Source organism: Patagioenas fasciata, chromosome 7 (genome assembly GCF_037038585.1).
Source record: "Patagioenas fasciata isolate bPatFas1 chromosome 7, bPatFas1.hap1, whole genome shotgun sequence".
Taxonomy (NCBI): domain Eukaryota; kingdom Metazoa; phylum Chordata; class Aves; order Columbiformes; family Columbidae; genus Patagioenas; species Patagioenas fasciata.
In genome coordinates, this window is record NC_092526.1 from 12,640,451 (window position 1) to 12,654,156 (window position 13,706).

General features: G+C 44.4%; 1 protein-coding gene across 5 annotated transcripts in view; it reads right to left on the reverse strand.

The window, feature by feature from the left end:
- Positions 1-2,773: 2,773 nt before the first annotated feature.
- SLC15A2 (solute carrier family 15 member 2) overlaps positions 2,774-13,706 on the reverse strand; it is a 62,562-nt gene continuing 51,629 nt past the window's right edge. For 4 of the 5 annotated variants that reach the window (XM_071810821.1, XM_071810822.1, XM_071810823.1 and 1 more), the window contains 7 exons: positions 13,006-13,170; positions 10,522-10,568; positions 9,214-9,324; positions 7,735-7,831; positions 5,158-5,304; positions 4,057-4,161; positions 2,774-3,208 (listed from right to left, as the gene is read on the reverse strand). In XM_071810821.1, the coding sequence (XP_071666922.1) occupies positions 3,029-3,208; positions 4,057-4,161; positions 5,158-5,304; positions 7,735-7,831; positions 9,214-9,324; positions 10,522-10,568; positions 13,006-13,170 (852 nt within the window). In that variant the 3' untranslated portion in view covers positions 2,774-3,028. The remainder of the gene's footprint in view (positions 3,209-4,056; positions 4,162-5,157; positions 5,305-7,734; positions 7,832-9,213; positions 9,325-10,521; positions 10,569-13,005; positions 13,171-13,706) is intronic. The other variant, XM_065841467.2, reaches the window with a different exon arrangement.

Here is a 13,706-nt window from a genome sequence, read left to right on the forward strand (position 1 = left end):
AGTGCTCCAATAATTTTCAATTGTTGCTTCACCACATATGCCCTTGAATACAAACACACTTCCAAATTCAAGGCTCATAAAAAATTAAATGCTCCAATAATTCTAAATTGTGTCTGTTCAGTGCTATTGGAGCCTGTCCATTCCTTCAGTTCGGGAATTTTTGTTTTGTTTGCAGCGGGGGAGGAAGAAATGCTTTCTATTAGTACTTCAAATTGGACGCTGCTCAAACAGCATCATAGCAGAATGATTCAGCAGGCTCTGAGCTGATTCACAGTGTGCCATAAAACAGGATTAGGAAAACAACAATGTCTGGAGGAGAAAGAAGCCAGACAAAGAATGACAGCAGGAGAACAATACCAGAAAGGAACAGAGGGAATAATCCTCACTTGGCTTCTGAGGAGCAGGTTGGATGACCTAATAGATCGCTTTGAGTGCCCTTCATTCCCCACTGAGTCATAGAGTTTGGCTGCCCGGATCCAGCCACCACAGCTTAATAAATGGCTCTGCATTGACTGAACCACATGAAGTGTTTCTGTGTGCACGCCCGCAGCCTGGTGTCATTTATCTGAGACCACGGTCCCCCTCGAGCACAAGACCCAGAAGCTATCTCACAGCAGGCAGGAGCTTATGCAGAACTTGTGGCGGAAGTTCATGGTCACTTGGGACAAGAAGCAAAGGAAACAATCTGAGGTTGCAGGTCTTCTAGTTATAAACCAAAAAGTGGGGCTTTCTCAGCCTTACTCAACATCACATTCAAGGTGGCACACTACAGTAGCAGAGATGCCAAGCTAATTGTAATCCCTAGCACTGTCCTGAACAGGAATGTAATTAAATTTGTGTTTCACAATCTCCTGAATCAAAGCATCAGTGACCACCTATGGCCAATGCCAAGATGCAAGAAGAAACATCACTTAACATCTATTCTCCATGAGCCTGAAGATCCTATTGGCCACCTTGTTGTGCTGATGACACTAAGCTGGGAGGAGTGGCTGACACGCCAGAAGGCTGTGCTGCCATCCAGCGGGACCTGGACAGGCTGGAGAGTTGGGCGGGGAATAACCTGATGCAATTTAACAAGGGAAAGTGTAGAGTCCTGCATCTGGGCAGGAACAACCCCAGGTTCCAGTATAGGTTGGGGAATGACCTATTAGAGAGCAGTGTAGGGGAAAGGGACCTGGGGGTCCTGGTAGACAACAGGATGACCATGAGCCAGCACTGTGCCCTTGTGGCCAGGAAGGCCAATGGCATCCTGGGGTGTATTAGAAGGGGGGTGGTCAGTAGATCGAGAGAGGTCCTCCTTCCCCTCTACTCCGCCCTGGTGAGACCCCATCTGGAATATTGTGTCCAGTTCTGGGCCCCTCAGTTCCAGAAGGACAGGGAACTGCTGGAGAGGGTCCAGCGTAGGGCAACAAAGATGATTAAGGGAGTGGAGCATCTCCCTTATGAAGAAAGGCTGAGGGAGCTGGGGCTCTTTAGTTTGGAGAAGAGGAGACTGAGGGGTGACCTTATTAATGTTTATAAATATATAAAGGGTGAGTGCCACGAGGATGGAGTCAGGCTCTTCTCAGTGGCAAACAATGATAGGACAAGGGGCAATGGGATCAAGCTGGAACACAAGAGGTTCCACTTAAATTTGAGAAAGAACTTCTTCTCAGTGAGGGTGACAGACACTGGACCAGGCTGCCCAGGGAGGTTGTGGAGTCTCCTTCCCTGGAAACATTCAAAGCCCGCCTGGACACATTCCTGTGCGACCTCACCTAGGCGTTCCTGCTCCAGCAGGGGAGTTGGACTAGATGATCTTTTGAGGTCCCTTCCAATCCCAAACATACTGTGATACTGTGATACCTGTTACAACTGCGGCCTTGGAGCGACAGGTGAAGACAGGGACTCTTAGGAGTTTTAGTAGATCAGCAATGACTGAATTACCTCTATGCAGAACACGAAATCACAGCTTCACGCAACCGAGGAAAATCAGACAATTATATTGCAATTCCAGTAAAATAGCTATATCCAAAGTTTGGTAGAGAGACACAATAATAGAAAGGAAAAAGAAACATCTCCTATGCCGTGGTCTCCTCTTGTAAACAGAAAAAAATGATAAAGTGCATCCTTGTTTAATTCACTGCTGGATGCCTGGAATTTTATAGAAACTGCTGCAACATGTCTCCCAGTGGAGAATAACTGAAGCATGAGATAAGAAATCAGCCATAACCTAACAGTGGCAGGTGCTGTAAAAGGAAATGCCCAATAAAGGCTTAATATATAGAAAGATGACAAATAACTGTCTGGATTTCTGAAATAAGAAAGCATAAACCAATACTGTAATTGTATCTAATCAAAGAACATCATCAGTTGCTAAAAACTTATGGAAAAAAATTGGTATCGGACGAATGGTTGCATGAATATCTTCTTCAGTAGTGTTTTGGGAATATTTTAGCCTGCAGAATTTAATTCCTTGTTATTACTTCTGAGCCTGGAGGCGAAAGTCATAAATCAGGACCATTCATAACATGCAATAACAGGGTGGAAGTACTCATAAGGAGAATTACATTATTAAATCCTTTGGGATTGTGTGTAACACTTCCAGTCCTTGATGATAGCATTAAAAATTCTTCTGCCAGTAACATCTATTCTTCCCTAATTCCTATTCTGGGTGTTCATTATTTTCTCCCAACATCTCCAATTTTTGCTGTCATATGGCATTCCTTCCACCCTTCCTCCCTGCTGCCCTAAATATAAGTTTAGAACAAAATCACAGGAAAGCATTCCATGGTTAAAAAGGATGGGCAGGTTTTGAATTACACTGTATTTACTCATAAGGGCTTTAATACCAGAGGAGCGTTCCCAGAGAGTTTTGCTCTGATTTCAGGACCCCCATTGTTTTTATAGAGGGCTATTTGGTCCCATTTAGAAGGTGGTTACATTTTGAGTAATAAAGACTGCAATGCTATAAAATAAAATAACGTTGTGCCCACCCTTCATTTACCCTCCCATCTACTGAGTTAAAAAAAAAAAAAAAATCCCAGTGTTAGAGTTTTGTTTTCTGAGTAACAAGACTGATCATGTTTCCTCTGCTGCTTGCAGTTTCTCTCTTTTCTTCCTTTTCTTCCAGGTCCTTCGGATCCACACTGACATAGAAATATCCCATGATGGAGAAAACAATGCACACAGCAAAGAGGAGAACAGTGAACAAGACAAATTCAGCCCACTAGGAAAGAAAAAAGAACAGCAGGTCAGGAGACCCCAGACTCTCAGTCCGGAGAATTTCTCTGCACTTTCAAGTGCTTTTTAAAGTGTTGAGTGAAAATTATGTTTCCGCTTCCAAGATTGCTTACATGATAGAAACTTTCTCATCCTTTTTGCTGGTAAACCCATTTACGTGTAATATAATTATTAATATGTTATATACCTTGAAACAAACCAGTTAAAATGGACTAGTTTCAATAAATCTTTTCTTACGAATCTGTCCTGACTCGAACATTCCTGTCTGGGCTTTTTGCCCACAAAATAGCTTCAGTAGAGGCAGTTTCATGTCAGCCAGCAACAAGCCGCTGTTCACACCTTGATGCCACCATCCCAGAAGTCTGATAGCCTGAATTTAGCAAGCTCTGCACCACAACCTGCCTGTGGAAGCCCAACACCTCAGGGATGCCATGAGTAGCTGGCCCTGAAGGAGTCCCAAGCTAAACAGCTGAGGAGGCTTCTGCCCACTGCAGAGATGAAGACAAGCTGCCTTTGGTGAGCAACTGCAGCACACAGCTGGCAGTGTGTCCAGGGTCCGGACCCAAATCCAGCCTGCTTCTCCAGAGCTGAGCTCCAGCAATGTCACCAAGCTGCAGGTCACAGCATTGTTGACTGCCACTGGGAGGTTTAGGGAAAGCCACTGCTGGGGACAACGCAGAGCCCTGGCTGGGATCTGCTGTGTGCAGGTTGCCACTGCTCATCACAGGAGCCTGGGCTGTGTGGAGAAGCTCTGCCTCCAGGACATGGACATCCAGAAGCACCATCCAGGGTTTGTTTTAAAGTATTACCGCTGTTTTGGAAGCTGAATCGTACCTGTGCCATTGGTGCAGCCTGGGCAACAACGAGCACAAGGGTATTCCCAATGGCCACCGTGAGCAGCCAGCCCGCCTGCAGCACCGACTTCATGCTGGCTGGAGACTGAAAAGAGGAAAAGGGCCTGATCAGTGGATGTCACACTGTGCCCTTCTGCCCTGGTTCACCCTTGCAATGTCCTGTCTGGTGTAGGTGTTCCCAGGCTCAGCTTAGGAGAAGATGGTGGAATTTCCTCTGTGCAGAGTGGTTAATCTTTGTGGCCAATCTCAACAGCTCCAGAAAGACACATGAAGAAAATGATGGATCCTGATCATCCTCAACCTACATAATCTGAAATTGTAAGATCAGGAAGCCCAGGGAGCCCCAAAACAAGCCCTGCAGCTTGGAATCTGGTGACATGTGGCTGTAACACCTTTGGAGAAGAGACTGGATCTTGATGTTGAGCTTCCTGCTGATGATAAATTTTCCACACCACATAACAGATTGTCCCACAGTATTAATTGCCCCCATTAATAAACATCTGCACTTTGCTCCAACGATAAATGTAAGCAGCTTTAGCTTTTTGATCTTGTAATGTCTCAGTCCTCTTTCCTCACAAACCATCTCCCAGACAACACAGTATACCACAATCAAATCATCCCTTGCACACTCGTTACCCTTTGTTACAGACTTGGTTAGGCTTAGACTCCTTCAGTCTCTCAGCAGTTTCCAAGCCCCCATGCCACTCTGTAGCCCTTGAGATACCTTTGCTTTTCTATCTCTGGAAAATACCCACCACAAAATATTTCACCGGGAGAAAAATCTGATATTACAGTGTTTAGAAATTACACATTAAAACGCATTTCTATCTAGTTCTGTTCTATGTTCTGTGCTTTACCAGAAAAGGAGTTTCCTGAATATAACTGAGAATGGATATCTTCAGAGCACGAATTAATTTAGCTTAAGGGCACCCAGCAAGTGGTGTTATAATCCCAATTTTAGCTGAAACACAGATAACATTGTCAATAATCATCATGCCAAACAACACATTACAAGTCAATGGCAAATGCAGGAGTAAATCCTGAAGTCTAATTGTAAGCCCCTTATCTTTAAATGGAGTACCTGAGAATAGGAGAAGGCCAGACCTGTAATGGAGAACATCACCTCCCCAGCAGATATCAATAAGTATTGTGGTATCTGCCAAGCCATATGGACATTGTTGGCTTTGATGTCTTCTGACTTCCATGTCTTAACAGCACCTCCAGAAACCTAGTGGGAAAATAAAGGTACATTGATTAGCTGCTCAAAGATCAGATCCTTCTTAGCCTAGACCGCAACAGCCAATTTACCAAAATGAAATTTTAAGTAAAGGTGGAAGCAAAGCCCTGCTCTGGAAGCAAAACTCTGGTTCTGGTCCCTGCCATTTCCAAGCCTGTTGGGAACGGGCTGACTCCTGCATCCCAGATCATTCATGCCAAGAGTTGCATGACTTATTGCAAACAAACAAGTTGCCTCTGTAGTGGGGCTGGGAAAAGCCTGTGGGGTACTTGTCCAGAGCCTGTGACCTGCTGCTGTCCCCAAGGCCAGAAGAGGACAAGAGGATAAACGGTCATTGCAACCATATGGTCACTGCTCCCATTTCATCAGCACTGTACAGCTCCCCTACAATAACTCTGACACCCAAACAAATCCAGTTCAAGAGTAACAGAGACTGTTCCATGGCAGATCTATTCAGATAGTTATGGTAACCGTATTCCTAATTATTTTTGTTTACTTCCCCAGGTGTAATTAATACTGCCTCTGATGGAGAGAGGTGGAGAGAGATTTGACAAGTAGCCAGGAAAACACTAGACTGAAATGACTTCAGGCAGAGAACCCCATGTTTAAGAAGCGTACTTGGTAAAATACAAGAGATGTTTACAAGACCTACTTAATCACCACGCTGGGAGGCAAATCAAGAGACTGTATTTTAGCAGGCTAAAAGGGGTGAGAAGAGAGCTGTGCATTGCTCTTTAGCCCATAAAGAAATGTCACAAGCACCGTACTATAATTGCACACTGAGGAAGGCTGGGTGGAAGGCAGCATCCCCATGATTTAGATATCACAGTTCAGCCACATTAGCGGACTAATATATTACATTCTTGTTTCTTCTATATAGCACTCCTGGCAGAGGAGCAGGGCTCAGTACAAATCACTGCAATAATTAAAGATTATCTTAGTCTCAGAGCAAACTCACTCTCTACAGAAGAAGGAAACAAAAAGGAGAGAGGTGGAAAAACAGAGGGTCAAAAAGATTAAAGGACTAGCATAGGATCCAGGAGAGCTGAGGTACAGAGCCACCCCAGAGCAGCCATGGCTACTGCAGGGGCTTTTGTAAACGGGACCACAAACTGGAATCCTTGCCCTCAGTGAAATGGGATATACCTACCTCAACTGGCCCTGATTCAGTTGCATTAGCAGAGGCTCTGGTGCAATATTCTTAGTGTAATATTCTCCATGCAACTTCTCTGCTCTGTTTCTCATCTGGTAAAAGAGGCTTACAGCCATGGAGGAAGAGTCTGGCCAACACCACTTCAAGTGTGTATGTGTTTTACATTCATAAATCTCTGCACTCACAGATGGCAGCATCTGTCTGTTCCTTCCAGGACTGTGCCTCCCACTCCAGCTACTGGAGTGAGGGGAAAAAAAAAAAAAAAAAAAGGCAAAAAAAAAGGCAAAAAAGAAAAGCCAGGTGCTTTGCAGCTATATTTCTTCCCCTACGTATTTGGACTCTGCAGACATGAACAGCTCCCATTAATTGCCCAGCAGGGAGATGTTACTGCCAGGGAGTAGCTGACAGCACTTTGCTCTGCTCATCACAACACAGCAGTCAAAGTCCCAGAGGGCAGCTTAACAGTGTGTCCTGTCAGACCTGGTTTGTCTGTGTGCCTGTGTAGTGGAAAGGTTAAAATAGGAGCTAAGCTGATCACGTTCATCTCCATGGCTCCTGCCAGCTGGACCAGGGTTGGAGCAGTGTGCCTAAAAGGCTGGCAGACAGGGAAAGGAATCCACCCTCTCAGCAGCGCTCACACCCCATCAGGGCTAGGTTCATAAAACCATGCCTTGACTTTACACTAGGCTCCAAACGAGCTGTACAGACAATGAGGGGAGGAAAAACAGATGCTCCATCTCACCAACCTACTCCCTCAACAGTTTGTCCCTCTTCCCTTCATGCACAACCCACAAGTCTTGGAAGATCAACAAGTTAAATGCAAGGACGCAGCAGACTGTTTCTGCAGAGTTTTTCAGGAGTGAGGTACCAGATAGAGTATTTTAAAGACAACAAGCCCTTGGCAGACAATAATAGTTATTTGCAGTGTGATGGGTCAGTGTTAACTGAACAAGGGTGGCATGAGACCAGCACAAACCACAGATCACATGATTTTCCACAGAGGATCTCCATCAAGGAAAAGATCTTGCTTCTTGTTTAACCCATGAGATCTGACAAGATCACAGTCTAAAGTGGAATGAGTACCCACCCACCTCACTTATGTAGGTGGCAAAACCTTTTATTGGCCCTTGTATAATGGACTGCCTTCAGACGGTCACTGACCAGGTCTCTCAGGGTGCAGATGGCAAGTGAGAGTCACAAGCATAAGAACAAAAGCACTGCCAGAGAGTAGAACAGAAAGAGTTTGTTACCGTCACAGAGACACTTACGTTAGTTATCACAACAGTGTATGATGCACCGAAGTCAAGCAGCCCGAGCTCCAGGGTGAACTCTCCCATTTCAGTTATGCATTTTCCATTATTATATCTAGATACAATGATGAAATACAGTATTTCCCAGTTAGTCCCACTGACTAAGAACATAGAGCTATCAAACAGGCCTTTAAAATGGGGCAAAGCTGCGGTCATGTTTATATCAGACAATTAATAGACTCCTGTCATCTTTTCTTTCCAGAAACACATGGGCACTGACTAGAGTTCACCTAATGACCTGGGCTACCGCTAACATTTTCAAATGGTTTCTGCTTCTTCCTAGCACTGATTTTTTCCCCCCTTGGGTTTAATTTCCTTCCAAAGTTTTCTCCACTCCTTGAGGAACTGTGGGCCAGAGAAGTTAGCCAGGCTCACACAGCCTTCAGGATATCAGACACATGCACCCACAAGCCACTTTGTTTCCTTTCAGTAGAGCAAATTAGCCTTCATATTTGATCTTCTGATGTTGGATGTGTGAGATGGCACAGAGGCTCAGCAACATCGCCACAACGGCTGCTGCATCCTACTAAATTGCAGTAATAAATATTTTGGATGGAGCTGATGCTGAGAAAAGCCATGAAGCTTGTTTTGAAACATTGCAAATGCCAGAAATACCCTACAAGAGCCAACTCCAGTGCTGCCAAATCAAGGCCATATGGAGTCCGTGTCTAACGAGCCCAGCCTGCAAAGCCATGTAACGTTACATGGTGTTACCAGCCCACGTAACAACGCTTTGTAGCGTGGAATATATCAACTGGCTTTTCCTGAGAGCATCCTAGCACTATGAGCTTGGGCTGGAGAGAACATCAAAATAGAGCATGCATCAAACGGTAGAGAGGGCTGGAGCATGTCCCACCTGCTGTACTCTGCATACAGATGCACAGGAATGGCCCGTTTCTTCCCTTCAGGCCTCAATGTAATGTGAACAAAAGCTCATAGAAAGTTAAGTGCTATATCTGGACTTCTTCAAAAGGCTTTTGGGGTTTTCAAAATTCCCCCAACCTGACTCTGAGAAAAGTTGAATTATAGCCTAAAGTACACTGTCATCATACTCATATCATGGAAATAAAATTTCCGTGCTTTGTCCCTTATTGATTTTATCTTACCCAATCTGTAATAGCCACAGGAAGGGAACTACCCCAGACAGTGTTTGGAGGCTGAATCTGTTCAACTGCATATCATACACAGAGATACTGATTTGCTGTCCTTTGGCTTCAACACTTTGCAGACTAAATGCATGGTGCTTCTGCACACGCACAAGTGGCCTGGAGCACCTGCTCTGTGCAGAGCTGATAATTCTGCTTGTTTTACAAACATCTGTCCCAACAACCAAATGTCAAGACAGTAGCAATTAAAGTTTTGCTTTTCACCTGAGAAAAGCCCCACTGTATCCAAGCAAAGGCTTCAGCAAGGACCTTCAGCACAAGGGAAACTTACTTGTCCCTCTCCAGCAGTGAGTACTCAGAAGCACTGTAGTTTTTCTGAACAGCAATGAACCGTTTGCTGTCAATAGTGAGGTTGACATCTTGGCTCAAACCATTAATGAATCTGCAAAGAAAGTATATTTCATTGGGTTGTCAAACAGGGCAGGAGAAACATAGTATCAGACACCCTAGAAGAACTGTGCGCCCTCTCCCAAAGCATTCTCTAGCTCCATGAGGGTATGACAGCCTCTCCTGCAAGCTACCAAAACATTCACCTGATTCATTGCCCATTTTTCAAATTAAAATTAGTTTTCCCTGCTGTGTGATTTTATTCTTCTTACTTCTGTGTAAAGTGACCCTCCTTTTTTGCGGGTTAGGACTTCTAGGCAATCTCTTCTCATAGACCTTCAAAGATTGCTCCAGGGCTGTGGGAGAGGACAGAGTGCCAGCCCACCCCAGGAAACTATAAAGTTGTGTGTCCTGATGAGTGTGCACACCACACTGGCATACATTCCAAGGAGTTTTTACCAGTGGGTAAAGAGTTTTCTAGAAAGATAAGATATTTTCATCAAAAAACCAAATCCTTTCATTTGATCTATGATTTAAAATATTTTGGTTTTCAGTTCTTAAAATGAGTGTGAAACCCCTGATGATAGGCAAGAGCTTAACAAAAGTAACTTTTCAGTGGAAATTTTTTTCTCCTAGTGAAACCAATAAAAAATTTTTTTGAAGGGAAAGTTTTGGGATTCTGTCAAAAATGTTCATGGTAAAATGATATCTTGGCATAGACCAGAACAGGACTATTCACGGACTAGCTCAAATTTGGAAAGCAGACTAGCTGCTTAAGCAGAGCCCAATGCCCAGTTGAATTATCTATGAGGATGTAAAATTGTTGCTGTATCCAATTTAGTAGGCACTCGTGCATGAGGTTGGGTGAGATGAATGAACGTCATGGCTTGGCCAGTTCACAGAGGACAAATGGCAATGGCTCCTTTCCAGTTTCCTCTTCCTTTTCTTTCCCAAAGTGGTGGGACAGGGTGAGGCGAATTTACCTCTCTTCCAAGAGAGGAGATCTCCCATGTTGCCCTCTCAGCCCAGACTGTCCTAGGCAGTAAGCAGCAATAATGCCCAGCTCTGCACAGCAAATGTGGGAGCTGACACGCTGTCAAGCCCTTACAGCTGACACCCGAGTCTTGCATGACAAGTGTGGACTAGATGCCAACCTGAGAACATCTGGGTTATGTTACACGCAGTTTGCATTAGACAAAAGCAGCTTCCCTCACCCCACCACCTCCAAATCCTCAAAAACAGTCGTTCCTACCTAACAGCTGCCAAACCATTTTCTGGCTTTGCTTCCAAGTCTGTAATCTAAAGAGGAGAACAAAACAAAACAAAACAAACATATTTATTAAAGTTGTCATATAAACAAGACGTAGCAGAAGATACTAGTGTCTGTGGAGTTACACATGTGTTGTAAAGCCCATGGAAAGCAGCTGGGCTCTCATGTAAGCTGTACATCAAGTCACAGCAGTGAAGTCCTGGTACAATGAAGCCAATGACAAAGTTTCAGCTCCACCAAGTGCTTAAGTTGAGATCATACTTTGTTTTCCTCATCTCCTGCGTAACAAACGCTACAGAGTTTCAGCCAGTCACCCTTATACTGAGACATGTAACACCCTCCAAGAAATATTTGTCTTGATCTGAAGTCAACAAAGGAGCACTATCCATATTAGCTTTTTTCAATGATTAATTACAATTAAAAATGAATGCCTTACTCCTACAAAACATGCAACTGCCTAACTTTCAGACCTTGGTTTGTGGCACAGTCATAGACTTCACAGAAGCTTAAAGCCAAGAAGAACCACTCGATTACCAGTCTGATCATCACTCATTTTTTCCCTGACCCTCAATACTCAAAATAGGGTTGTTTGAGGAGAACCTGTTTGGTGTACAATGCTGAAAAAATACAGTAAAGACACAGCCCTGCCCTTCACACAAAAAGAAAACAGAACAAGGCTCTTGGCTGGTAGAAATCCACAGTTGTGCCATGTCCACTTAAGCTGGAAGGATAATTTCAATTTGCACTGCACACAGAAAGAACCCAGGCAAGGCAAAAGAGACCAAATCTACCTTCAGAAACTGGTTTTCTCTTAAAATTTTATAGCCCTTTCTCCACACTTTCTTCCTGATGTTAAAACCCTGAGCTTCTGAGAGCAAGGATCCAGAACTTCAGTTTGATATGCTGATGCACAAATTAAATATACCCTAAATAATAAATAGCCAGAGTGAATAATAAGTGTCAGAGCAATAAATAATAAACAACAACATCTTTTTTCCATAGGAGACACATGAGATTAATACTCTAGTTTGCTGCAGACAGGCCAGCCAAATTATTACTTGTTTTCATTAATGATCCCCAGAGCTCTCTACTTCATTTCCTCCCCTCTCAACAGCCCACAAAGGAGAAGAAACCAATTTCAGCTTGGGTCCTTCTGGGAAAACACCCTCACCTGAGTGAGGGGGCCAGATCTGGCAGTGAGGGAGGCTGGCATGAGCCATGGCTCCCCCAGGGCAAGCCCTGCAACACAGCGGTGATGCTGGCAGGGCCTTCCTGGTGTTGCAAAGCTGGAAAAGTGAGCATCGCTTACCACAGCATCTTCCGCACCTCCTTTATCTACAGCTGAGGATGATGGGTCAATAGCACCGCCCAACAGCACTGCTGGTCCCTGGTGCAAGGGAATTTGTCCATGCCAGAGCAGGCATTGATTTAAGCACACGCTGAACAGCTAGAGCAGCACAGGGAAATACTGGAGCTCAGAGACTGCACTGCTCCATGCTGTCGTGGGCTTTCTCTTCTTAAGGACTGTATAATAATCACTGTATGAGCATCCATTTCTTAAGTTAACAGCACACAGTCATCAGGGTCAGAGGGAAACTTAACGACGTGTGACAACAAGCCCCAGGCTTTAAGCCGCAAAGCAGAAAAAAACCCCAATGTTATAAAAAAAATACATTCTTAAAACTCCTCATTTTTAAAACAGTTATGTGATTTCTACTAAATAATACTGAATGCTTAGTATGGCAACCCTGCAAGGTAGGAGTCTGAGGAACTGCAAAGAGAATTGATATTTTAACACAAAGGTAGATTCTGATGCTATTTACAGAGATACATATACACCTGCCACAATGTGAAATAACATCATACATGTCAAGATTGTTTCTTGGGATACGGTTGCATGTAAAATAAACCAGAATCTGACCCTATACATCCCATATGCCTCTCTCTGATTGTTGCAGCAATACACGGAAGTCCAAATGCAGCCGGCTCTGCTGCAGACCCCAGAATGAGCTTAATAATTTATTCTCTTCATCAAAACAAATGGGCCTCCCGTGCATTTTCAATAAACACTTGCAATAACTAAACACAGAATCATTCCACTGATGTTTTTATTCTATGCCCAACCCTAGAGCCTCTTTAACATCTTTGCTTTATAAAACCATCTTCTGGGGAAAATCTCCAGCTATTTCCTCGGCTTTCTCGAGCTCTGCTGCCTAGCAGGCACGACTCTGCTCTCCCACTGCAGCGTTCACTGGATTAAAGTGTGCCCAGCAACTCTCAGATGCCATAACGCCTCTATTAATCAACCAGCAGAAATGTGTACAGATCCAGTGCCGCTAGCTAAGAAGTCAGGCTTAGAGCAATCAGACACTGCAACTGAGCAAATGAATTAATGAGCCCATTACCCCATTGTATCATCACAGCCATTGAATTAATACTGTATTTACATTTCACTCCCACACTCACTAAGCGGCTTGATAGGCTTCCTTCTGCCTCAAAAACAATTAAGCTGTATACTGATTTTTCCTTCACAGTGTAGTTAAAAGCAAGAGACAATCCTTGATGTCGCAGGGTGAAACGAAGGCTCTGTTGCTCTCCATTCAATATTAATTTTGAGTACTCAGCTGGGTTCTGTAGAAAAAAACAAACAAATTTGGTTACACTCTTTCTTCCTGTGGAAAAGGATCTGGCTCTTCCCACCAAGTGCAACCCTGTAAAGGGAGCCCGTAAAGAGCAGCTAACAGTCAGAGCTGCTTTCTACAGTGAAGGATCTATGTTGACCTGTGGGTTTCAGGCTGGTCAAGCCAGAGCTTGGAGGACCTTCCCTTGCCAGATGCAATCCGAAGGCCAGAGTGCACCTTCTGTCCGCACAGCTACTCTTCCCCTGGCCCTGCTCTGCCCCAATGGGACCACATCCAGAACACTGCAGGCAGCTGGTGGCTAATGGACTGCTGGGCTGAGTCCCAAACTAGTCTGACCTGCAAAGTAATCTGGAGGCTGAAACAGGAAACAGCCCAGTGCGCCCATGCCCAGTTAACTACCTTCCCTTTTCTCAACTCCCTTGCAGCTAAATACTTCTCAGATGCCATCCAGATCCCAGCAGCAAAGCCCGGTCTGAGCACTGAGAGTTATGAGCTGAATGTCTCTACATGCTCATCTCAGGACAA